Source organism: Hoplias malabaricus, chromosome 8 (assembly GCF_029633855.1).
Source record: "Hoplias malabaricus isolate fHopMal1 chromosome 8, fHopMal1.hap1, whole genome shotgun sequence".
In the NCBI taxonomy this organism is placed as follows: Eukaryota; Metazoa; Chordata; class Actinopteri; order Characiformes; family Erythrinidae; genus Hoplias; species Hoplias malabaricus.
In genome coordinates, this window is record NC_089807.1 from 3889557 (window position 1) to 3916334 (window position 26778).

At 40.5% G+C, this 26778-nt stretch overlaps 2 protein-coding genes across 4 annotated transcripts; one reads left to right on the forward strand and one right to left on the reverse strand.

Annotated features, from left to right (window-relative positions):
* Positions 1–266: 266 nt before the first annotated feature.
* On the forward strand, positions 267–17686 carry dcdc2b (doublecortin domain containing 2B). Of its 3 annotated transcripts, none has more exons than XR_010804065.1 (14): positions 267–406; positions 1459–1573; positions 2238–2436; positions 3749–3797; positions 5825–5895; positions 7070–7201; positions 7626–7772; positions 7894–7933; positions 10850–10909; positions 11145–11316; positions 11545–11651; positions 11785–11853; positions 12371–12439; positions 14405–14470. XR_010804065.1 is itself a non-coding variant. In XM_066679051.1 (14 exons), exons 2-14 carry the CDS (start codon positions 1489–1491, stop codon positions 16524–16526), a joined length of 1404 nt encoding a protein of 467 aa, XP_066535148.1. In that variant the 5' UTR covers positions 267–406; positions 1459–1488; the 3' UTR covers positions 16527–17686. The 3 variants fall into 3 exon arrangements, 2 of the variants coding, with proteins under 2 accessions (XP_066535148.1, XP_066535150.1); XM_066679051.1 differs by lacking the exon at positions 12371–12439 and adding an exon at positions 16443–17686 and having other exon boundaries at positions 14405–14593; XM_066679053.1 differs by lacking the exons at positions 267–406; positions 1459–1573; positions 2238–2436; positions 12371–12439 and adding exons at positions 2845–3188; positions 16443–17686 and having other exon boundaries at positions 14405–14593.
* A 1831-nt stretch (positions 17687–19517) lies between these two features.
* Positions 19518–22177, reverse strand: tmem234 (transmembrane protein 234). Its single transcript, XM_066679054.1, has 5 exons — positions 22138–22177; positions 21269–21420; positions 20928–20994; positions 20375–20467; positions 19518–19786 (listed from the first exon to the last, which is right to left on the reverse strand). The coding sequence occupies exons 1-5, from the start codon at positions 22148–22150 to the stop codon at positions 19668–19670; spliced, it is 444 nt and encodes a 147-aa protein (XP_066535151.1). The 5' UTR covers positions 22151–22177; the 3' UTR covers positions 19518–19667.
* Between the last annotated feature and the right edge of the window lie 4601 nt (positions 22178–26778).

Sequence of the window (26778 nt, forward strand, 5' to 3'; positions counted from 1 at the left end):
TATAATAAATGTAAAAGTCATAATTGATGGGAGTGTTCTTGTTATTTTTTTTTATAGAGGCAGGTTATATGAAAAGGAAAGAGATGAGAGGTGACAAGGTCATCAGATTTATGCCTCCTGGACCTATTGTACTCTCTCTATATGTGTCGCTCTGCCTCTCTCTCTCTCTCTCTCTCTTCCACTCCTCCTCCCCCTCTTTTGTTGTTGCCACTGATCCTGGCAGCGCTGCCATAGCAACCTGGAAACACTCATGTGTGCGTGAGACACTAAATGCGTGAGTGGTTGTGGACCGTGCTGAAGAATCAGGAGACAAGACACAAGATCCATTCAGCTCAACATCAGCATCACTGCTTTTTTAAACAAGCCTGGATATCGCTGGATATTGTTGTGGATGATATAAGCTCCTGTAAGTATAAGCGTATGTGTGGGTATGGGTATGGGTGTGAGCAGGAATGTGTTTATATATATATATATATATATATATATATTTGCTATTCCAAAGATGTCTTTACATGGGTGTGTATATGCCTACAGTGCCTACAGTGCCTACAGCATTTCTGATTCCATGTGGGAGAATGTGGGTGGTGCGTGGGTGCAAACTGTAGGGTCAGAAAAGTGCGTCTCTATTACGCTTGTCTTGATTTTTGCCAGAGTTTTGATTCTGATTCAGATGCCAATAATTGAATCACACCACCAAAATGATGCTTATGGTAAAAACAATAAAGGCATTCTCATTTGAGTGGTCATTAAACTGAAGACATGAACTGGAGAAAAATGTTGTTATGACTTAGTAAACATCACTTATTAGTCAGATACATAGCTAAAATTTTAAAGGCAAACTCCTTTAAAAAAAAGGTTCACAGTAGTAAATGGATCCAGTTTTCTGAAACCTCTAAAAGCATCTACCGGAAAATAATTACACAAAGTAATGGTGTAAATGCGGATTGATGTCAGAGACATGTTGCAATTTTTCTGTGATATGGGTTAAATACAGGCAGTGTGTAGCTCATACATTATTCTGGGATTTCTCATTATTTTCCCTTCATCAACATTCAAAATAAATTTCAAAGATCATCGGTGGCTGTGGAGTATAAATAAAATTCCATGTTGTTAGACATGACACCACTGTAAAGAAATCTGTGTCTTCCAATGAGCCTTTGGTTTATATCTCAACTGGTGGGACCTGTTTTTAGCCATGAAAGGAGGTAGTACAAATTTAGCCAAGCGTACATTATACTATGTTTAAAAACGAATATTTTATTAACACATTAAAACTATGTCTCTGTCTGTACAGTTAGCAGACATACCTTCATTCTCTGTACAGAATTCGATATTGTGTACTGTGTATTGTGTATATAGTCTAACCAAGTATCTTAAATCACTGATATGTTTACCATGTTACACCAGAACATTGTTGAATTTTTGATGGATTGTGCAATACTCTTGTGTGTGTTACAGGACGTAAATCAGCTTTGACTCGTCAGGGTAATGGCCTCCACTGGGGTCAGCACTCTTCTCCTGCCCCCTGTGAAGAGTGTGGTTGTCTACAGGAATGGAGACCCTTTCTTTACAGGTCTTTTGATGAAAACTGCTTTTTTTTTGGTATAGGGTTTATAAAATTTCAAAATAGGAAAGTTGATTCTGACTAATTTACCACTGCATTCAGTACTTAATTTTAAAAACATGCAATAATAATGCATCCGCACATATCAGACCTGTAATTATGCTTGTATGTTATTGACAAAATTGCAGTTACACTATTTCCAAACATTTTTTGATACTCCTCTTAAATAGTGAATTCAAAAATTGTACATTTTCATGTAAAAACATTAATCAAAATGGGATGCTCTGGAGCAGCTGTACATGAGCGTAAGGTCACCATGCTCAAAGCTAACTGTTGGCTGGATCTTTGGGCTGTTTTCCAGTGAAGCTGTGTTCTCTGGAGTGATAAGTTCCAACCAGTAGTTTTAATAAATAAGTTTATAATCAAAACACTTAATAGATTATATATAGTTTATAATCTAAAACTGGAAATCGACTTCACATCAAAAAAACACTTGCCATCAAATCTTCACAGCAATGTTCCAACATCTAATGTAAGTCACCACAGTACAATAAAGACTGATACCACAAAAATTAGCAAAGGATATATAATTCTTTCCTTTGTAAAAAATGGGGTATCCTGGTCTGAATGAGTCATTAATATTCCTGTTTTTCTGTCTCTGATTTTTATCTAGGGAGGAAGTTTATTGTGAATCAGAAGCAGATCTCGACCATGGAGGCATTCTTGAATGATGTAACGGTGAGTATTGGAGCTCCACTGGCCGTCCGGACACTTTACACCCCTCGGCACGGACACAGGGTCTCTGACCTGGAGCATCTCAAGCAAGGTGCACAGTATGTAGCTGCAGGATTCGAGAAGTTCAAAAAGATTGAGTGAGTATCGTCAAGCCAACAATAAAGATTGTGTAAAAGATTGACTTCTTAGTGATTAAAAAAAATTATCTTGTATCTCTATTTTGCAGTGTAAAGTTTTCTAAATGTTTCAACTGTGAATACTGTTTGAAACTGTAATGATAATTGGACCAATAGAAATGCTCCAAAATTAGTTGTAAAAGCTCTCTGTACCTTAAACCTCTCTTTGACATTTTGAAGTTATGTCAGATGGACGTGAAATTATGTTTCAGATTGTTTTTTATTTGCTCAACACAGTAAGAAGAAAGGAGTATAGTTTTATTAACTTTTATAAATGATTTGGAAATTTAAAAAAAAAACAGAAAAGATTATTTTTTAAAAAACTGAGCTCATTGTCTTTTTTAACTTTCCAAAATGAAAGCATTTGATTCACCTCCTGGTTAAACCTTTTCTTTTTGGAGTTACCAGATAAATACCACAGCTACTCCTCAGGAGACTCGCTTTATTACCAATGTGTTCTGGGAATAAAATGAAGCAGTAAAGTTTAAATAAACAGTCAGCCTCTAATCATTTGGGCCTAATGGCCTGTCAGCTACAGCAGCTTCAGACTGGTTTCACATAAAGTACTCAGGGTCAGTGAAGTAGCTCTTTTCTGTCTGTTGTTTGACTGCTTTTTATTCCCACACTTCTTCAGTCCATAGTTTAGTGCTGCAGAGAGCATTTGATCGTAGCCATCACTATGAAACTGCCATGGAAAAAAAGAGCTTTTCCTGGTAGGTTATAGCAGAGTTATTTTGTCCCAGCTTTTGTGTAGTTAAACAAATGCCACAAAAAAAAAATCAAATTTAAATAATCTCATCAATTGCTCAAATGTAGTTGATCAGCTGAGACACAGTTGGTTTCTTTAGTGTGGCACTGGACTTATGAGGCTAACAGAGGCTTAGATAGAAGATTAGGAAGGTAATGGAAAGAGCTATGTATGCAGACTTGGGGCTCTGGACTAGCAGGAATAATCATGGTCTTGGGGTTGAAGGAAAAACACATTCTCCTTCCTTAACGTTCATGACTGGATTGTCCTTCAGCAAAGGAACCTAGAGGAAAAACAAAACCCAAATGCAGTCTAATGCTTGTTTCATTAGTTTGAAGCGAAAAGGCTAACATTGCTAACGAGTAACGTGCAAACAGCGTACTCCCATGTCCCATAGACATTCTTATGTGATTACAGACACAGTATGCCTTACTGAAATCTATGAAAATTGAAAAACACCATAAAATTCAGGCTTATATATGATAGTAATAGTTTATAGTTGTGATATCGTTCTCTCTTTTCCAGTTATTTGAGTGTGGGAGTGAAAAGAGCACCAGTGGCTAGGGCTGGGGAGGTAAGTTTGAGCTTTAAAGGCATTAAAGTTTTATTTCACATAGGTTTATCTCAAATAGAATGTACCTCTCTATTTTTTTACATTGAAAGGTGGACGTTGGATGCAGGAGTGTTTTTGGAGTTCAACTCAATATAGTTTTTTTTATGTCATTGAGCACTCTCTATATTTTAAATCAGCATAATCCAGTAAAACGTGTTTCCTCAAATCAGGAGACAAGAATCCAGTTTCTTCAGAATATGAGAAGTGCAAAGTTCAGAAAAGCAATCTTGGCTAGGGATTAACCCACAGGTGTCAGTGTAGTAGTTAATATATAAATTAGCTACCTCCTACACCAGGTTAAAAGTTGTAAATGCTAATGAGTGGAAGGAATTTATGCATGACATCGTCCTGTTTATATATATATATATATATATATATATATATATATATATATATTAAAACCCTTTAATTATTGTTAGCAAAACATTGACTTTTAACTGATTAACAGGTGGCTTCTTTCATATTGTCTTCATAAAGCTATTGCAGACTTTTAACTTATGCCATATTCTCTATATGGAAGTGGCTAAATATTAAATATAGATTTTGAGAATATGGCTCTAAATGCTTCAGGCTAGCTACGTGTGCAGAATCATGTTTTTTTTATTGTTATATCTTTATTACAGTATTATGTTGCTGTGTTACTGTGACTACATGTGCTTGTTTTAATGAAGTCAATTGTCCCTAACAAAAGTAGGCTATGTTGTTTGAGTGTTGGACTTGCCTGGACATGTTATACTCACCACCCCCAGGCACACCTAAACTGATTTCAATGGGGAAGAAGAATGGCCCACATTAATCAGTGGTGCCAATGCTTAATTCTGGTCATAAAATGAGTGCTCAGAAATTTCCACAAACATTTTGATATTTCTCAGTTTTTCCTTTTGGTAAAATGACCATTTATGTCTGGTACAAATGTGTGAAATTGTGAACACAATGGTTTTACAATGAGGGAAAATGCTTGATTGCAGTTAATCGAAACTATAAACATAGTCTACAAAGGGATGATGATAATAATAATAAAACTTAGGATAATAACTAATTATACTAATTTTGTGGCTATGAAAATCTAGTACAAATACGGATGTAGTCAGTTGTACCAACACTACCAATTCCATGCGCTGTCAAGACATATTACAGTCATATTACACTGTGCTTGTAATTTATATCTCTAGAATTGCACTGACAGTAAAGACCTGCTGCAGGTATCAGCTTGAAGAGTGTTGCATAAATAAAGTTTTTAGGAAACAGCTCTTGGTTCCCATAACTCATGTTTCAGCCCCATGATTTTTCGATCCAGTTCAATTCTGTTTCTGTGAAACAGATATTGTGACAACATTCATGCTCCTTTGTGGTTTCATTATAACAAAAAACATGACATTAACAGCTGTGGGAACACAAGACTTTGAGTTCATTGGTAGAAATCCCACATTAACATGTTTAAAAATTGTAAGTGTAAAAAAAACAAAAATTAAAAAATTCAGGTATTACGCTACATGCTTTCGCTTCTATTTACTTGGTAATGTAAACAAATCCAGTGGAGATAGCTTAATATTTAAGTGTAGTACATATAGGTTTATAGGAGCACCAGTGCAAAATTAAATAAACTTCAGACATCAAATATATCTTGGCTTTTTGACTATATTTAGAGCAAAAGGGGAAATAAGTTCAATTAGATGTTTATTCTAACCGTCTGCTGAATTGAAAAAGCTAAAAACATTTCTGTGTGTACAGTCACATCTATCAGTAACAGAGCCAAACAGCGGTGTTCTCTTTCTCATAATTGAATCCAGCTGAGAGAGCAGTTTCAGTGACCTCATGATGTGACTGATGGCTTGATTGTTTTTTGCTTGAGTAATGGATGCACTAGTGCATTTGATAGTAGCTCTGTGTTCTTGATTTGCATGAGTGACAAAATATTATCTCATTGAGCCGCTACAGGCATCAGCTGAATTTACCCACTTGTGTTAATGTTTTTAATGTGTTTACAGGCTAAAGTGCTCAGCAGGCCCAATGTATCTGCAAAGTGGAGGAAAGTGGTAACTCTACCCTGCATTATACAGTGAGCATCAATGCTTAAATATACACATACACTCCACACTCCTCACAGACAGTCACCCGGAGGAAACCCACGCAGACACAGCGAGAACACACCACACTCCTCACAGACAGTCACCCGGAGGAAACCCATGCGGACACAGGGAGAACACACCACACTCCTCACAGACAGTCACCCAGAGGAAACCTACGCGGACACAGGGCAAACACACCACACTCCTTACAGACAGCCACCTGGAGAAAACCCACACGGACACAAGGAGAACACACCACACTCCTCACAGACAGTCACCCAGAGGAAACCCACGCAGACACAGGGAGAACACACCACACTCCTCACAGACAGTCACCCGGAGGAAACCCACGCAGACACAGGGAGAACACACCACACTCCTCACAGACAGTCACTCGGAGGAAACCCACGCGGACACAGAGAGAACACACCACACTCCTCACAGACAGTCACCCGGAGGAAACCCACGCAGACACAGGGAGAACACATCACACTCCTCACAGATAGTCACCCGGAGGAAGCCCACACAGACACAGAGAGAACACACCATACTCCTCACAGACAGTCACCCGGAGGAAACCCACGCAGACACAGGGAGAACACACCACACTCCTCACAGACAGTCACCCGGAGGAAACCCACGCGGACACAGAGAGAACACACCACACTCCTCACAGACAGTCACCCGGAGGAAACCCACGCAGACACAGGGAGAACACACCACACTCCTCACAGACAGTCACCCGGAGCGGGAATCGAACCCACAACCCCAGGACCCTGGAGCTGTGTGACTGCGACACTAGCTGCTGCGCTTCTGTGTTCAAATGATATTAAATTAAGTAAATTAAAATCACCAAAAATGATATACATGTTTTTAACTGTAAACAGAAGCTTTTGTTCAAACTATATCTGTTTGACAACTCTGACAATACTGAACTAGATTAATGTTATAGAACAGTAACTAATGTAGAAATGAATGCTGACATATTTAATGTATGTTTAAAAAAAAAAAAAAATGCAGATAAAATGTTATTTTCAATATAGAATTCAGATATCGTCTAACTGTCCTGATGGTGTCCATTATTTCACACTGAACAGCTGACTATTATAGCAGCCATGATTTATTCTCCACTGATCCTTTTAATCCTTTGTTGTCTCTGTGTAGTGTGTTTAGAAATGGAGATGTCCTGAGTCCTGCCATGCGCTTCATCATTCCTCGAAGCATGCAAAAAAACCTGGAGCAGGTCCTTAGCCTTGTCTCTGAGAAAGCTATGCTGCGCACTGGAGCTGTCCGGAGGTAAAAAGCTGTAAACAACACCTTTGTAAAAGCATAGAATGAGACAAAATGTTGTTCTGCAAAAGCTTCCATCTAGATGATAGACCACTGAATTGGTAGTGATTGGATGGAAGCGTCATTACAGTATTAGTGATGTCAGGTTTTGACCTTATCTCTCATCACTTTAGAGATGTGAATGCATGCTAGGGGAATTTATAGCTCTGTAGCTTATGCTTGGCATTGAACAGGGTGACATTAAGCTCTTGTGCTGCAGTTCCGCAGTGTTTTTATTTTGTTGTATGATCTCCACAGTTCAGCATAAAAACTGTCCACAAAACTGAGTGTCTGAGTTGAAGATGGGTGCACCAGTGTTTCCAGAAACATTTGGACATATGATGTATACCTGTATTTCAGTCCCTTTTCTGTGATCTTTCTGACCTCTCAGGCTTTGCACCCTGGATGGCGTCACATTGACGTCAGTGGAGGAGCTGGAGAGTGGACACTGTTACGTTGCCGTGGGAACAGAAAGGTTCAAAAAGCTGCCGTATTTGGAGCTGCTGCTGAACAAAGGGCCCGGAGGAAGCGCAGACAGGTGAGGGAGAGGAGGAGGAGGGAGGAGGAGGGGAAGGAGGAATAGGAAGATGTCAGTATACAGTGTTTTTATCACAGATAATGTGATTAATTTTATTTTTTCTCAAAATATTGATTCATAGGCATTATGCAGGAGAACGAGGCCTGCACAGGAGATCAGAGGTAAAGGTCTATTAGCCAAATTAATAATAATTATTATAATAATATTATTTAGTGCTGCTGATTAATTAATTAAAAAAGTAATAAACCGCAGTTTCCTGAAATCAATCACAATTAGCCCCATAGTCCCTCCTTAAGGCTGAAGCTTTTAATAATTGATATCTAAATGTGAGATAAAAGAATCAATGTAAGATCAACACAATGTAATTATATTTATATTAGTAGTGTCTATCAATTTAAAATATTATCACAACAATTAACTTAAAATGCTAGTGTTTTCTTGTATTTTTGTGAGGGACCAAAATGTCCAGGTGATATTCAAGACACACTGGCGGCAGGAAACAAACTTGGTTTCAAACTGCAGACTGTTTGAAACCAAGATATTTCATGTTTTGTCTGCTCTACTTCCTTTTATTTGTTATAAAATACTGTATATTCCTACATGTCTGGTCTGCAACACATTCCACAAATGTTGGGAATGTAAGGGAATGCCATTCCTTCACACAGCACTTCAAAGATGTTTTGCCACCGTGTTTCAGGTCTGGTTTTGTCCCATTCTTCCTGCAAAACATTTCTGTCTTAAGGTGTGCAAAAGCATGAGATAGTTTCACCACACACTCTGTGTTGCGGACAGGTCAGGACAGCGGGCAGGCCAGTCCCATCCTCTGCATCCATGCGTTTGTGAGGTGTGCAATTTGTGGTCTTGTAAATGTATTGAAGTCCCAGGGAAAATGCCTGCTGCTCTAAGTTCTCAGTGTACTTTTCTGCCTTAATGCTGCCATCACAGAATTGTACATTACCTTTGCCAAGTGCACCAACACAACCCATACCATGGCTTTTGGACTTGTTGCTGATAACGATGTGGATAATCCTTTTAATCTTTGGTCCCGAGCACATGGCGTCCACTTTTTGGACACAGGTCTCCACTGTGTGATTATCCATCCATGCCTCCAGAGCTCAGAGAAATCAACACAGCTTCAGACATGGTTAACATCAGTCTTCTTTTTTGCAGAGTCTAAAGTGGTGTTTGCGAATGTAACTACTTACAGTAGTGCTTGACAAAGGATTGCCAAAGTAAATGTGATTTTACCAGCTACTGATGAATGATGGTTTTGATGCAGTGCTGTCTGAGTGATCAAAGACCACAGGTTTTCAGCTCAGACTTGAGCCCTTGCCTTTTCCACACTGAAGTTCCTCCTAAAAGGGCGGCACGGTGATGCAGCAGGGAGTGTCACAGTCACACAGCTCCAGGGACCTGGAGGTTGTGGGTTCAATTCCCGCTCCGGGTCATTGTCTGTGAGGAGTTTGGTGTGTTCTCCCTGTATCCGCGTGGGTTTCCTCCGGGTGACTGTCTGTGAGGAGTGTGGTGTGTTCTCCCTGTGTCCGCGTGGGTTTCCTCCGGGTGACTGTCTGTGAGGAGTGTGGTGTGTTCTCCCTGTGTCCGCGTGGGTTTCCTCCGGGTGAATGTCTGTGAGGAGTGTGGTGTGTTCTCCCTGTGTCCGCGTGGATTTCCTCCGGGTGACTGTCTGTGAGGACTGTGGTGTGTTCTCCCTGTGTCCGCGTGGGTTTCCTCCTGGTGACTGTCTGTGAGGAGTTTGGTGTGTTCTCCCTGTGTCCGCGTGGATTTCCTCCGGGTGACTGTCTGTGAGGACTGTGGTGTGTTCTCCCTGTGTCCGCGTGGGTTTCCTCCTGGTGACTGTCTGTGAGGAGTTTGGTGTGTTCTCCCTGTGTCCGCGTGGGTTTCCTCCCACGGTCCAAAAACACACGTTGGTAGTGGATTGGTGACTCAAAAGTATCCGTAGGTGTGAGTGTGTGTGTGAGTGTGTGTGTGTGTGTGTGTTGCCCTGTGAAGGACTGGCGCACCCTCCAGGGTGTATTCCCGCCTTGCGCCCAATGAATCCAGGTAGGCTCTGGACCCACCACGACTCTGAACTGGATAAGGGTTACAGATAATGAATGAATGAAGTTCCTCCTGATTCTTTAAATTGTTAAATGATGTTATGTACTGTAAAGGAAGAATTACGCAGACTGGTGATTCTCGACTCATGTTTGCTTGTCAAAGTTTCAGCATTTTGTGGACACTGCTTGTGTACAAAATCATGATTACAATCACCTGCTGGCAAAACCAGTTTAAAATGATGTGAGAATTAGGAAATTGTGGCCAAACTTGGTAAAACTATCAGTTAGTGTTTTGAGATTGTTACAGATTTGTTTTTTCCCTCATTACTGGCTGAAACTTGCCCTGTCTTTTTTTAATGTGTTGCAGGCCTGAAATGTAGAAATATATGTATATTAGCAAATTATATAAATTTAACCAGACAGGACATGAAAAGTCTTGGGTTGAAATTGTTTGCAATGAAATAAACATCAAAGAAAATGCAACACTGATGGTTTTTCTTTTCTTCATTGTCTGAACTGTTTCAATTTTTTTGATTTAGGGTTGTAATAAGGATTACACTAGAAAATATATATGTATATAGAAAATATATGTATTACATTAGGGCTAAAAGTTTATTTTGAAATTGAAATTTGAAAGAGTGATTATGTGAGAAGTTCAGGCAGAAAAATCACAGTTTGATACTATCCCCAAATCGTTCAGACCTACTTTATAGTGCAATAAAACTCTATGGGGAAAAGTTAAAAACAAATTGGACACAACATCAGTGTATAAGTCCAAGTGCAGCTAGAATGCTAATGCTAGTGCGACAGTTTAAGTAACAAATAATGTTTGGTATTGGCAAATGTAGGGCCTACAAGAATATATATATATATATATATATATATATATATATATATGTGTGTGTGTATTATTTTTCGGTGTCATGTGACCAAAGCATTAACTTATGTATACACTTTAATTCTGGAATATGTCTGAGTAAGTTAAGTTGTTTTAAAAATTTTTGTTTTTTTATGTCTCAGATCAGGAAGAGTTTTCCTCAAGACAGCCACAGCGATTCTGCCTTGCTTGACTCTCCAGAGGTAAATATCCAGGTCATTCTGCCCAGTGGAGGAGAAATATTCAGCAATGTGTTTAGCCGTATAATCATACCGGCTTGAAGCTTGAATCACAACTCTCTCCATTTCTTTTTAAAGCTTACATCACTTTTAGCTGATTTGGTCATATATTTTCCACCATTAATCAAATAATTAGGTTTCAGAGATAGTTTAATCATGCTGGTTAGCAGTGCTTAATGTAAGTTCTGCTGTTTTTCAGAGAGATGAGCGGCGAGTGAAGTCGACGGGGGATGAGGCAGGGGGTTTGAGCTCTTCTCAAGCAATCATCAGGGGACCAGGCGGCAGTGAAAGAGAGAGAGAGGGCAATTCTGTGTTCTATGCCAAACCTGTCAGAGTCCGCAAACACAGGCCCACACACAGAGCAGTGGCAGGTGAGAGGAGGCAGGGATATTACACACAGACACACACACATTTCTTTTTAATGTTGTGTCAGTGCACAGGATCATAGAGAGTCACATATATTTTATATATGTAAGCATCTGTATATAATATCAGAGACTATTTATTTAAATTTAAGTCATAATAGCATTTGTATCCTGCACATTATTTTAATCCTGTGTGTGTGTGCATGTGTCTGTAACGTGTGTTTTTGTGCGTAGGCCAGCCGAGCGTGTTCAAGGGTGTAGGCAGGAGGAGAGAAGAAGTGCGGGGAGCCGAGGAGGTTGCAGAGGATGAGACTACAGCAACAGAGCTGCCTGTGGACCTGGTACTACTTTAGTGTCACGCTGTTTCTCTTGGCTTTGGAAAATATTAATAAAATTACACAATGGAATTTGCAATTGTTGTACAAAATAATGGCCAAGGTTTACATTTTCATTTTCATTTCATTATATTTTCAGAGAGCTGCAGAAATAGTCGAGGATGAGGAGCTTAACAAGAGCAAACCTGAAACAACTCACAAGCACCAGGTGTGTGTAAATGTGCAATATACTAAAAGCTTACAGAATACAATTTACAATTTAGTAATATTACACGAAATGCACTGTAAATGACAAAATACTGCACTGTACATTCACCTTGCTGAATCATGCTTGAAGGGGAACATCTACAATTGGGGTAAATGCAGTTCTCTTTGGTTGTTTACATTCAGCAGCGAAGTGTCTTTTAAGGTGGAACGGTGTGTTTGAGTGGAAAAAGTAGACTGTTATTAGTGCGTGGCTGAAGTTTAACTTGTCTGTAACTCTTTTGCTAATGCTGTTAGCCATTTCCTAAATTTGGAGACATTTCCACCTTAAGTGGTGAGAAACAGCAGAAATAGGTTCAATATTACCCACCTATGGAGCAGGAATAGAGCAATATCCTTATTTGGATAATGTTTGGAGTCCTCTTAGTTGTCTAAAAATACTCCATATGTATCTGCCATGAGCAGAGAGAGAGAGAATAGCATACCAGATCGAGACAGGTTGTTTTTTTACTCATTTACAGACACAGGGCCTTCGGTAAACACATTAGCCCGGTTTCCAGCACGCATAGAGATTGGAGAGCAGCAAAATGGTGAGGAAACATCTTCTGAATTTTATAAAAAGTGTTTTTTGAATACAGTCATGAATGTCGTCTTTAATTTGCAAATTAGCTTTTATAACAATTAGCTGCAATATACACTGTATTTCCAAAAGTTTGTACGGACTCTGGTGCAGCAGTGTCCGTAGGTATGAATGTGTGAGTGTGTGTTGCCCGGGGTGTATTCCCCCCTTGCGCCCAGTGATTCCGAGTAGGCTCTGAATGAATGTACAGACTTTACAGACAATTGTAGTGATGAAGCTCCATCCGATACTTTTGGAATGATGTGGAGTAGTGTTTGTGATCCAGAATTAATCATCCAAAATCTGTACTTGATTCACTAATTCTCTTATGACTAAATGCCATCAGATCCTCACAGAAATGATCCATTATAATGCATAAAACCTTCCCACATAAGTAGAAGATTAAAGGCAATGTTCATGATTGGGAACTGCTCTAATGTGTTTATGAAGCCCTGGTGTCATTGCACAAGTAAAAAAATAAAAAATAAATAAAATAAACAAGTGGTTCACTCAGACATGCTATACTTCCTCTCTCTCTGCTCATGGCAGAAAAATGGCCTCCAAACAATGAAAATCATGAAAACAGATAGGTAGGAACTGCCCCATCCATGCTAAAAAAATATGATTTGTGTTACCAAAAAAATCTGTGGAAATTCATCCATCCATCCATTCATTATCTGTAACCCTTATCCAGTTCAGGGTCGTGGTGGGTCCAGAGCCTACCTGGAATCATTGGGCGCAAGGTGGGAATACACCCTGGAGGGGGCGCCAGTCCTTCACAGGGCAACACACACACACACACACACACACACATTCACTCACACACTCACACCTACGAACACTTTTGAGTCGCCAATTCACCTACAAACGTGTGTTTTTGGACTGTGGGATTAAACCGGAGCACCCGGAGGAAACCCACGCAGACACAGGGAGAACACACCACACTCCTCACAAACAGTCACCCGGAGGAAACCCACGCAGACAAGGGGAGAACACACCACACTCCTCACAGTCAGTCACCCGGAGGAAACCCACGCAGACACAGGGAGAACACACCACACTCCTCACAGACAGTCACCCGGAGGAAACCCACGCAGACACAGGGAGAACACACCACACTCCTCACAGACAGTCACCCGGAGGAAACCCATGCAGACACACGGAGAACACACCACACTCCTCACAGACAGTCACCCGGAGGAAACCCATGCAGACACGCGGAGAACACACCACACTCCTCACAGACAGTCACCCGGAGGAAACCCATGTAGACACAGGGAGAACACACCAAACTCCTCACAGACAGTCACCCGGAGGAAACCCACGCAGACACAGGGAGAACACACCACACTCCTCACAGACAGTCACCTGGAGGAAACCCACGCAGACACAGGGAGAACACACCACACTCCTCACAGACAGTCACCCGGAGGAAACCCACGCAGACACAGGGAGAACACACCACACTCCTCACAGACAGTCACCCAGAGGAAACCCATGCAGACACAGGGAGAACACACCACACTCCTCACAGACAGTCACCCGGAGGAAACCCATGCAGACACAGGGAGAACACACCACACTCCTCACAGACAGTCACCCAGAGCAGGAATCGAATCCCTGGAGCTGTGTGACTGCGACACTTACCTGCTGCTCCACTGTGTCGCCCTGTGGAAATTCAAACAATGAATAAAAGCTTACAGACAAGTTAAACTTTAACCACATACATACAATAGTAATTTTTCTCCGCTAACTGTTACTTTGCAAAGCCTCTAAAGGTAAATAAACCAGAGAAAGCTGCAGTTCCCCACAATCTGAGACGTTCTCTCAGATTCCCATAATTTCAGACAAAATGGCGCAAGAGGTGTCCACATACACTTGATCACCACCCTAAAACTAATATTGTTAAGGTTTTTTTTTGGTCTCTCTCTTTCAGACACAAGATGCCGATGAGCTCAGAGCATCATCCAGACTCTCAAGTCCATCTCCTAGTGACAGAGACAACAAGGCGAGGGACGCAGAGGTGTCTGGCCGAGGCACGTCCCAGAGACTGAGCTTTTCTCCAATGCAAACACAAAATGGAGAAATGTTTCCTGAAGATATACAGCAGGAGGTTAAAGATAAGGTGAGTGTCCCTAGGTGTGAGTATTGTCTCGGACTGGACTTCTGGGGGAAATTCTATTTCTAGCTTTGAGTTCAGATGTTTTATGTGATCATCAATCAATACTGATTAACAGAAAATTATTGATGACTTAATATTTTCCATCACTTTTCCACAGAGATGGCCCACACCCTTTTACATTCCAGTTTATTATCATTATTGGAACATTAACCCGATGACTCACACACGTGTTTATTTTTTTCTTTTTGAATGTTGGTTCATGTATATTTCTGGGGGACTGTATTTTATAGCTCTTGTAAGGGAAATGATCTTTGTTGACTCTTCTCAATGAGGCAGCACATGTTTTGTGGCAGCTTAGGTTGTGAGAAGTTGATGAATCACTTTTCAAATATTGGAGTTATTCAGGACCAGTTGAGGATGAAAGAGTAGGGCGTCTATATACTCGCTTTCAAAAAACAGGACGTGCCGGATGCACAAGAAGGGAAAATGGACTCACAACTTTGAATAAAGTTATTTATTCAACTCCCATGGCTATTTGCCTTCAGTCCCTGCATGGCTTGATAATCTTATTCCTTTCTATTAATCTGCTCCTTACCAAGGTCCTTACTGCCCAGATTTTCTTGCAATGAGCTAAACACACGTATGTGTCGTAAAGCATTATTTCGTTCTCATGAGTGTTCTCCACCCTGTGAGTCTGAAGTTGCATAGCATAGTTTTTTTTTTTTTTGAGAAACATTCCTGGAGAGCAGTGAGAGACTGGAGGAGCATCATAATCCTTTTGAAACTGTCATTTTAAGGTAAAAATACGACATAGAGTTCCTTTAAGAAAGGACAGTCTGATTAATTTCAGGAAATTGTGATGAATTGGGGCGGCACAATGGCACAGCAGGTAGTGTCGCAGTCACACAGCTCCAGGGACCTGGAGGTTGTGGGTTCGATTCCCGCTCCGGGTGACTGTCTGTGAGGAGTTTGGTGTGTTCTCCCTGTGTCTGTGTGGGTTTCCTCCGGGTGACTGTCTGTGAGGAGTGTGGTGTGTTCTCCCTGTGTCTGCGTGGGTTTCCTCCGGGTGACTGTCTGTGAGGAGTGTGGTGTGTTCTCCCTGTGTCTGTGTGGGTTTCCTCTGGGTGACTGTCTGTGAGGAGTGTGTTGTGTTTTCTCTGTGTCTGCGTGGGTTTCCTCGGGTGACTGTCTGTGAGGAGTGTGGTGTGTTCTCCCTGTGTCTGCGTGGGTTTCCTCCGGGTGACTGTCTGTGAAGAGTGTGGTGTGTTCTCCCTGTGTCTGCGTGGGTTTCCTCCGGGTGACTGTCTGTGAGGAGTGTGGTGTGTTCTCCCTGTGTCTGCGTGGGTTTCCTCCGGGTGACTGTCTGTGAGGAGTGTGGTGTGTTCTCCCTGTGTCTGCGTGGGTTTCCTCCAGGTGACTGTCTGTGAGGAGTTTGGTGTGTTCTTCCTGTGTCTGCGGGGGTTTCCTCCCACAGTCCACAAACACACGTTGGTAGGTGGATTGGCGACTCAAAAGTGTCCGTAGGTGTGAGTGTGTGAGTGAATGTGTGTGTGTCTGTGTTGCCCTGTGAAGGACTGGCGCCCCCTCCAGGGTGTATTCCCGTCTTGCGCCCAAAGATTCCAGGTAGGCTCCTGACCCACCGCGACCCTGAACTGGATCAGCGCTTACAGATAATGAATTGGTTGATTTATATTTATTACTCGACAGGACTACTTTCTAGTAGTCAATTACTGAAGGTTTTTTAATACAAAAATTCTGATAAATTTCAAAGATGAAACACATTAGGAAGGAAATAATTTCCAATAACAGCAGACTTTGTATGTCATTGTAAATCATTGGAGTCTATTTTCAGGATGAAGCAGAAGCTGTGAGGTCCACAGAGCTTAGTCCAGTGGCTGACGATTCCGAAGGAAAACTATTTTCATCAGAACAGTGACCTGAAGAAGGACGTAGGACGTAGGATCTGTCTGATACATAACATCTGAACATCTACACTCTATGTCCAATAGTATATAAACACTTGCTCATCCAACTTTCTTCTGAAGTGGAAGTTACTAATGAGTTTGTCTCTTTGCTGCAGCAACAGCTTCAACTTTTTACGTATTATGTCAGGTACTGAAGGTGTTGATGGTTAGTTCTGGTTAACAATGAGAAAGGACAAAGTGATCACCAATGAGCTCCAGGCTGGACAGTTTTATATCCCTCTAGCCAGAGCTACTCAGCTTTAATCAATTTGGGTTAATGTGCAATTGCTTTAGTAACTCAGTTGTTTCATGCTTTTCTTTTGTGATTATATAAGATGCATGTCTTTGTCCTCAAAGTGTGCGCTGCAAATCGGCAAAATTCACTTAAGTATAAGGGGTGTCTAGAAACGTTTGGACATACAGTGTAGCAGCATTCATGTATTTGACTGAAATGACTTCAAACAGCCATCTGAACAAGACCTCCTCCAGTCCATCCTCCGAGGCAAGACAGTCCCATCTGTTAATGTAGTCTTTCTTTGGAGATGTGTTATTTTCTGATTATATGAAAAAATAAACTGGAGTGACTTGATGTTCACACAAGACATGTATTAATAGTTTATTTCAGTTTATTACAAACATGGACAAATCAATATTAATTTCAGTTCAGTTATATTTTAGTCACACTTCCAGTTTGATGTTATGATCAGGGTTGCATGCATTTAGAATCCAGAATATGCTGTAATATGAACCTTCAGTAGAATGAGTGTCAAAAGTCTGTAGCTATGTGTGACTGCAGTTTAAAGAGAAAATGTGACTGGATTTTTGTTGTTAGCTGATAGATAATCGTGTTAGGTCCCATTTTCCTCATGTTATGAATGACTTGTATGCTAATATACAATGACACCTCAACAATAAAACCCCAAACATACGAAACCTTTTGACGAGCTTTGTCTTTATTTCCAAATAAAATCATTCACAGTAAAGTTTCCTTATGTTTATGAGCTTACATCAGATAAATCTGCCACAAAGTAAAAGTGTCTATGAACTTCAATCTAACAGTCACTTTCTGCAGGAACAGACATACCTCTAAGCAGCCCAACCGTTTGTTCCTGCTAAACGTTAATGTGGCCTTACCCCTTCTAATGTGTCACAAATATGCGTCTGTGGATGTTAGGAGGTGGTTTCTCTTGGTCTTGAGGCCAAGCAGGGAATCAGTGATGCACAGTGGTCACGGTGAATGCACATTGTCACAGAGACATTAAACAAGAATAATCCTAAATCATGTTATAACAAGCCCTGCATTAATAATAACATCCAAATCAGCTTTGTTGATTTTTTTAGCCCTTACACAGAAAATAAAAAAATGACAATTAAACTCCAACATTTCAGTTCATTAAACAAGTGATTTCTAATTAGTTGATAGACAGATAAGTGCAAGTACAGCAGCACTGCAGAAAACACATACCCCAGTGCAGACCTATACATATACCCATGTGTAACTCCATATTTATATGTGATAAGAAATATTTACACTAAATACAAAAGTAGGTCAGTATACTTATATTAAACAGGTAATTGTCTAACATACAGAAATGCAAAATAATATTCATTCATTCATTATCTGTAACCCTTATCCAATTCAGGGTCGCGGTGGGTCCAGAGCCTACCTGGAATTGGGCGCAAGGCGGGAATACACCCTGGAGGAGGTGCCAGTCCTTCACAGGGCAACACACACACACACACATCTACTGACACTTTTGAGTCGCCAATCCACCTACAAACATGTGTTTTTGGACTGTGGGAGCAAACCGGAGCACCCGGAGGAAACCCACACAGACACAGGGAGAACACACCACACTCCTCACACAGTCACCCAGAGGAAACCCACGCAGACACAGGGAGAACACACCACACTCCTCACACAGTCACTCGGAGGAAACCCACGCAGACACAGGGAGAACACACCACACTCCTCACACAGTCACCCGGAGGAAACCCACGCAGACACAGGGAGAACACACCACACTCCTCACACAGTCACTCGGAGGAAACCCACGCAGACACAGGGAGAACACACCACACTCCTCACACAGTCACCCGGAGGAAACCCACGCAGACACAGGGAGAACACATCACACTCCTCACACAGTCACTCGGAGGAAACCCATGCAGACACAGCGAGAACACACCACACTCCTCACAGACAGTCACCTGGAGCAGGAGTCGAACCCACAACCTCCAGGCCCCTGGAGCTGTGTGACTGCGACACTACCTGCTGCGCCACCGTGCCGCCCACCAAAATAATATTGCCTTCTATTATATAATACAGATTATGTGCAGTGTATAGTGGACTTACATTTTACTTAATATGTGTGTTAATATTTTCTGTTCAATGATACAGATGGTTTATTGCACAGAAACTCAATCATTCATGTTGAAAAATTGAGCAATATATTGAATAGATTTCACTAATGTCACGCCCTTGTCCTGTCGTGTCTGTTTTCCCCGCCATGTGCTCACTTAGCACATGGCTCTGTTTGTTATCGTTCATGTCTCCGCCCTAGTCCCACCCTAGTCCTGCCTCTGTCCCGTTATTGTCTCCAGGTGTTCCTTGTTTGTCTTGTCCTGATATACCCCTGTAGTTTGAGCGCTCCTTTGTCTGGTGTTGTGTGCGTAGATGTATATTTCTCAGTCCTTCTGTGTCTCATGTGTCTACCCCGGTTCATGGCTGTCTCCTGTCTGTCTTGGTTAGTTCATAGTTTAGTCTTGTCTAGTTCCATGTATTTACCCGTGTTTATTTTGATTCTGTCTTTTGTAAATAAGATTCCTTGCGTTTAGGTCTGTCTCCTCGTCCGCCCCTCCTCTCCTTATACCCCCCACATATGGTGGCCCAGTCTGTGAACCGGGTTAGTTCAGGGAGAAACAATTAGATTTTCTGTCTCATGTGAGTTGCACTTTATAAAAAAATATGTAATCACACTCAAATAGTGTTTGCTACTTTTTGGTTGAAGATTACAGGCTGCTTATGTTAACTTCAAGTAGTCCATGGGCCTTAATGCCTTTTTAAGATAACAATGTGTGCCCTGTGGTAGAAACTGTTGAGAAACTCTACTCTAAAGTTCAGTGTTTGTAAATTCGGTCATATTCTGGATTACACTGTCAGCCTCTGACACAGAACTGACCACACACAGAGTGACCCCCAGCATCGTCAACACCATCCCCAGCACAGCTCCTGAGACAGGAAGGGGAAAAATAATCAGGAAAAAAAAGATCAGACATAGACAATTATACATAATACACAATTAAATTGAATGTCAAAACTCGTGCTATTCAGTGCATCTGCTGCTTTATTCCAAGCTAACATAGAGACCTGGGCTTCCAGGTGCTGATTGGTTTGTTAGTGTTTTTTCTTTTGTGCCCATGTCCTTTTCTCTTTATGGGCTACTTGACAGCTCCCCATCCTTTCAGACCCATAGCACTGTTGTCTTTTTGGTGGACTTATTCAGACCTGAAGCCACAGTTGAGCTTCTATTTTCTCCTGTTGCTAAGTGCTATTCGTCTGATTGGAACAATTTAATGTGTTTAATAAAATCGAATGTAGTCACCAGAAATATTTCCTTAAAAAAACTCAAATTGTTTACTTTATGGCTGTTTAGTCTTTGAATTTAGTGTTTGAATTGTGAAATTAAATAACATAACTAATGTCTGTTTTTGTACAGTTCATGTAAAGGTTCTGGTAAGTGGCCAATTGATGGTTTTCAAGATTTGAACATCAGAAATATAGTGAATTTGAGGCAGTAATACAAAAATCAAGACATACTTTTCCCTCCAAAATCCTCCCCGAGCAGTTTTCCAGTTAACAATGTGAACAGGAAAGTGAGGGAGTTCACAGTGGGCACAGCCAGCGACAAATCTATCACACACACACACACAAAAAACGCATGTTAAATACTAATGCTTTCAAAGTCATAAAGACCTACCACTATACGGACAAAGGCCTGTAGACACCGGCTAATCCAGCATTTGCTTTTCAATTAAATTAATATTAAACTCACCCAAAGACATTAATTAGATGGAGCTTTATCACTCCAAAGAAAACAGATCCATACCATAGGGCTTTATATCCCTTTAGTAGACTCTTGGCTTAAGGTCTTTGTTCTGTTTTTTTAGGGCCCATGTCCAGCATATTTTGCCAATGCATGCCATTTAATATCATAATGTTCTTTGGAGATTATACACACTGTTTGTGAATTCTGAAGATCTGTGTCTGTGTTAACTAACCCTTAAACCCACCAATTCTTAATATATCACATAATAAAAGACTATATATTTCCCTACATTGAGTTAATCAGTAACTGATGCAAATGTCTGACCTGTTGTGGCAAGTGTGAGGTAGAATACCACAGACCCACTCTGGTTCAGTAGAAATGGTACAAGATACTGTAGAGAGAGAGTTACAGTAATGAGACCTTAAGTACTTAGGTAAAAGAAATATCAACTTATGAAATAAAGTTAATTAACATAATAATCTAAGTGCTATTGTATTTCATTGTTAAAATGTGCCACTTGATGATTTTAAATCAGCTAATCCTATTTTTGCAGGGTGACATTCTAAATATGCTTCATTCAATGTGTGTATGCACTGAATATTAGATGAAAACTGAACAAAAATATATTCTGGAACTGAGAGAACACACAAGATATATTTTATTACCTTGATATTGAGAAAAAGGAACTTAACTTCAGCCAATAACTGAGAGATCTTGCTCCCTTTCCTCACATGCTCAATCCCCACAGTTCCTCTCTTCAGGAGGGGGTTGGTGCCCCCCCACAACAAAGCAACAAGGAGGAGCCACAGCATCTCCACTAAAGAGAGGGATAATGAGTGTTTACATGTGTGATGCCCTGTGATGGACTGGTGCCGAGTGATTTTGGGTAGGACCGAAACTCACAGCAATCCTGAATAAGATAACATACGCAATATAAACGAATGAATACATGATTAAGCTGAACATGTTATTAGAACAAATTTGGGCTTCCTGGAATTGGTAGGTCATGAAAGATCAGTGGATGGTGAAGCTGCTGATGATCATGTATACGCCCTCCTACACTCTCCAAGACTGTGACCAGTCAGAAAAGCAGCTTCTGCCCTGCAGGAGTAACAGAAGTCCTTCATCCCCACCTCCATCAGACTGTATAACTCCACAGGGTGCCGTAGGAGTAATGTGTGTCATACTGATACATGTATTTGTACAAGCACTTTATTTTACAGTGTGTCATTGTCAGTTTATTTAATATTTTCCTTTCACCTCTTATTACTGCCACTATACATTTATATATTGTTTATGTGCTATTTTACTAATAAACTAACCTGTTTTTCAGTTTCAACTCTGAGTACAGAAACCCTGTTGAAACATGGGGAAACATTGATTTATTTTAGAAAGGATAAAAGGCATCTAAATCCATCTAGTCTTAGATAACTGACATTAGAATAGTGAAAAAAAAACACGTTTAAAAACAGTTGTCAACGACAAAAAGCACGAGAAATACTCGCTTTATTTTTGTACTTCGTTTGAAACATACCAACAGTCCCCATTTTCCTCTTCTTGTGCTCACTCGGAGAATGTCTGTTATACTGAACAGTGCCGCCTAGTGGCCCGGAGAGAGGCAAAAATAAATAAATAAATAAATAAATAAAAAAGTGTATTAAAATAACCTCGTTTCTATACTCATTGTCCATTTCACAAGGTGTACGTTACATAAAAGCTGTTGTTCTGTAATAACACAATATAGTCCACCTGTTGCTCTGCATACTTGCATACATTTTGTTCTTCAATGGTCAGGACCCCCACAGGGCATGATTTGGGTGGTTGAACTGACACTGACATGGTAGAGCTAAAGGTTTTTGGAAAATGTGTGTAGAAGGTTATGGCTGATTGGTGTATATTTACTCATGGTTAGAACCGTAGTGTGTTGGAGTATCAGAAGTGCATAACTTAGTGTGTTCTCTAGGTGGCACTGTAGCTTTTGTTGTACTGTGGTGTTACTGGTTGGCGTTGAAGAAAAACACAGAATAAAATACAGCGTTAGACAGACAATACACTGGGGGGTAATGAGCTCTCGCCCCTCGTTGCCGTTGTATGCTTATTTTTTAGGTCCTTTGGACCTTTATTTGCTACACAAAACATGGGAATTTCTTTTTTAATTCATCCGAGAACTTACATTTACGTTTCGGCATAGCTGCTCGAGATGAGGGGAGGTACATGAGCTTTGCCTGAGGTAAACAAGGACTACTGACGTGCAGACTGACCAATTAAATGTTTACAGAGAAGGTTATCGACCAATAACGGTAGCTCTACAGTCAGACCGTCCAATCTGAAGATTTTAGGCTACTTCACCACGCCCCCTTCTCACTCAAGCGAACCAATCGGAGTAGGGGAGGGCGGGACTAGTTTGTGAACTAAACTTCTCGAAGTTCTATGTAAGCTCTAGAAAAACAAAATGCCGGACGTTTGTGAAATTCCGCCCGGACATTTTTTTAAGTCTAAAAAAGAGGACATGTCCGGGTAAAAGAGGACGTTTGGTCACCCTAAATTACAAGAACTGTCTCATATACACTCAGGTTTTAGGACCTGCTCCACAAAGGGTGCTGTTTAGCTTCACATCCATGACATTTTGGTCTGTGTTTATAAGATCATCCCTTAGAGCAGACTTTTTTTTTAATTTATTGAGAAAGGTGGAGAAGCTTATCCAATGGCATCATCCTCCATGAGCTGCTCACTTGCACCCCAAGACAACATTCATTTTTGTTCTGTTTTTTTTTTTTTTTGGTTTGTGTGTGTGTGTGTGTTTGGGGTGGGGGTATTTCACTGGAAAGTCCTTAATTTTTTTGCAGAGTCACTTGTTTTTGTTAACTGTGCTGACACCCAAATTTAGTGGTTCATATAAAAAAGCAAGTCCTATTCAAAGCTGGTTAATGAGTGCTAAAATAAAGAAACTATTTGAATACTGATTTGATTTTACTGTGTGGTAGTGCTCTTAGCAGTGTGTGAACTGATGGGAAGTATACCCAGGGTTGGGGAGGGAAGTACAGCAAATATATATCATGATACATATTCAAATTCACATTAAACAAATACATCACACAACCAGTGTCAAATAATCCTGAGTACTACCCTTACTTTTGCTGTTAAACAATTCTTCCCAGGAAAGAGTGATTCTGTTTATATTCAGCAGAAAAAAAAATATGATCCAAGATGTGTCACAGACCCTTGAAATTTTCCTCTCCATCTGATGGGGTATTTCTGGGCTGCAATTAAATATTCCACCTGTTGGGGACATTTCCTGCTAGCAAATAGAACATTACTTGTTACTTAAGACTAGACAAAACCTGTTAATTAAATTATTTTTGTCTAGTGTTTGGGATAAACACTGTAATCGCAATATGTAACATGCCTAGTTTTGTATTGTTTCTTGTTTATGCTCCCATTGTCATGTGACTGTTCCCCCTGTCTTGTGTCTGCTTCCTGCTTGCTCTTAGCCCTCCTGTTTAGTGTTTAGCTCCACAGCCTTTGTGTTTAGTTCACTGACTTCCAATAAATTCTCATGCACTTATATCCATCCCTGCTGTGTGTACCTTGACCTCCTGACCTTACACCAACCGTGGCACAATATAGTTCAAGATTAGGGATAATCCATGTCTGGGAATCATATCTGGGTCTCAGGCTTTTAAATATCTTCAATCAAATCATTGACTGTAAATATTCCAAATGCTGCTAACTTAAATCCCTTCTCTTAGCCGTAGCAGTCTAAAGCAGACAACACAACACTCCTCACACAAGGTGACCTGAGACAGGGTGTGAACCCACAACTTCAGGGCCGGGTGTGTGACAGTGACATTATCTGTTGCACCACCGTGCCGCCCCAAGACATTGTATTATAATTATTTTAAGATTGGACTACAACTATTATATTAAATCCATATAGTGTGTGTGTGTGTGTGTACATGAAGCAGCTGTACAATGAATTTGGAGAAGTCAATAATTCTGCTAGCCAAACTGTTTAAACTGCAACGCCACCAAAATGTCTATGTATGGCAGAAATCCACCAGTTCTTCTTTTCTAAGTATGTTCAGTATCTAAGTAACACTACTTTACATATTATAACTCTTTTTAGCTGAACTGTAGAGCTACACCCACCGTATGTGATATTGCTCTTGTGTGGGAAGTATAAAAAGCAGATTATCTTATTTGTTTCTTCCTTTGGGGTGTCCTAGAAATAGACACACTCAAATAAAGAAAACAGTGAAATAAATCCTCATGAAGAGCCAGTGGCAAAATGATGAGTTAAAATGAAACCCACAACAAATCTATCGTGTCATTTTAGCCGCTAGCTCAAAACTAGATCAGTAAAGAATCCCCGTTAAGACTTTTATGCCTTAAAATAGTGTATATATCCTACACTCAAGTTAACAGCGGATATGTGATGAGCGACCTGGTGTGGACTAGTTGCTTTCTAATCATCCAGACGGAGGCTGTACACTGGTGGTGTTTGATGTCTCAAAATAGTGTCTTGTTACAGTTTCTTCAGTTATATCTCTCAAGAGCCTACCCACAGTTATTGGGTGTGTTGGACACATTGTGATGGTGCATATTCAACGCCTTTAGTTATAACACATAATTGTATCATATTCAATAATAACTGTAGATCTTAAAGTTGTGTTGATTCAACATTCACAATTTCATCTCCAGGACATTACTTTCTTTTATTTTACACACTTCTATTTTGAAATCTTACAAATACTGACTTCTCCTACTTAAGGAGGACCTTTAGGGAACACAACTGGAATTTAAAACCACTGTTGTATATTTAAAGGTACCTTTACATTGTTTGTACGTTAAGTGACTATAAAGAACCTGTACTATATCTATTTTCTGAGAGTTTATGGAATAATTCTGAACAGACAGTTCATCTACTAGCATGTGTGACCGTGTGAGGAAGCCAGAGGAAACCCACACAGACACAGGGAAAACACACCAAACTGCTCACAGACAGTGACCCGAGGTGGAGTTTGAACCCACAGCCCAAGAACCTTGGAGCTGTGTGACAGTGACACTACCTGTTGCACTGGCCTGCCACCCTATCCCCATGTCCATTTCACATATCGATGATTTCACAGCTGCAGTGGAAACCGTACTAGGGAAAATGAGATAAAAATGGTCTCCCTTGGGTAATCTTATGATATAGATAACACTTCAAATGCCATGAAAAAAAGCCAATACTTGTAAAGTGATTGTATCTATTTCAGCAATAAATAAAGTAGTTCGCTTGCTTTTTTTACAACCTAAATATCTGACATGCACACAATACTGGGACTTAAACAGTGTAGCAGTTACGGTTGAGTTTTAAAAATAAATAAAGAATAATTGGTCCGTGTGTTTGTTTGTATTATCAGGCGTGAGAAATGTGGCTTTTCTTGTTTAGTGTCATTTTACACAATGAGGCTTTTGTTAGTGTTTCAAACTGCACTGATGTTTTATACACCTACCCTTACAGGTAAAGGGTTTAACACCCTTTTTTTTTTACCTCAGCTGTAGTACACTCCTACTACTCATAATACAAGTTGGAACATTTTAATGCACTGTTTCCTTGCCAGTTTCTTTCCCGAGCTTAACATATTAAAAAAATAAAATATAAATGTGTACCATTGTGTTACCTTCAGAAACTTGATGTGAAATGTGTTAAATACACAGATCTGTGATTTTATAGACTAACGTACTCGTATGCCTTCTGCTTCCATCAGTTTTAGGGTTGCCAAATTTCTGAAATCGAATTAAAGAATGTGAGACCCAGGGTGAGCTTTTCTGAACAGAGGCAAAAAATCTGTCCATGTTTCTCACAGATATCGTATTACTTTATAACTGTTGTACTGTGTTACATTTTTATTTAATAACAATTAGACCTGAAGTGGGGCGGCACGGTGGCGCAGCAGGGAGTGTCACAGTCACACAGCTCCAGGGACCTGGAGGTTGTGGTCTCGGATCCCGCTCCAGGTGACTGTCTGTAAGTATGGTGTGGTGTGTTCTCCCTGTCCCTGTGTCTGTGTGGGTTTCCTCCGGGTGACTGTCTGTGAGGAGTGTGGTGTGTTCTCCCTGTGTCTGCGTGGGTTTCCTCCGGGTGACTGTGTGGAGTGTGGTGTGTTCTCCCTGTGTCTGCATGGGTTTC

Bases quoted from the DNA above. Each gene is read 5' to 3' on its own strand.
- dcdc2b (XM_066679051.1), top strand. From the start codon at position 1,489: ATGGCCTCCACTGGGGTCAGCACTCTTCTCCTGCCCCCTGTGAAGAGT. The intron at 5,896-7,069 runs GTGAGCATCAAT...GTCTCTGTGTAG, and splicing joins ACTCTACCCTGCATTATACA to TGTGTTTAGAAATGGAGATG. The intron at 14,594-16,442 runs GTGAGTGTCCCT...GTCTATTTTCAG, and splicing joins AGCAGGAGGTTAAAGATAAG to GATGAAGCAGAAGCTGTGAG.
- tmem234 (XM_066679054.1), bottom strand. The intron at 20,468-20,927 runs GTCAGACATTTG...TGTGTGTGATAG, and splicing joins CCTCACACTTGCCACAACAG to ATTTGTCGCTGGCTGTGCCC. The intron at 19,787-20,374 runs GTATGTCTTGAT...TTCCTGTCTCAG, and splicing joins GGAGGATTTTGGAGGGAAAA to GAGCTGTGCTGGGGATGGTG.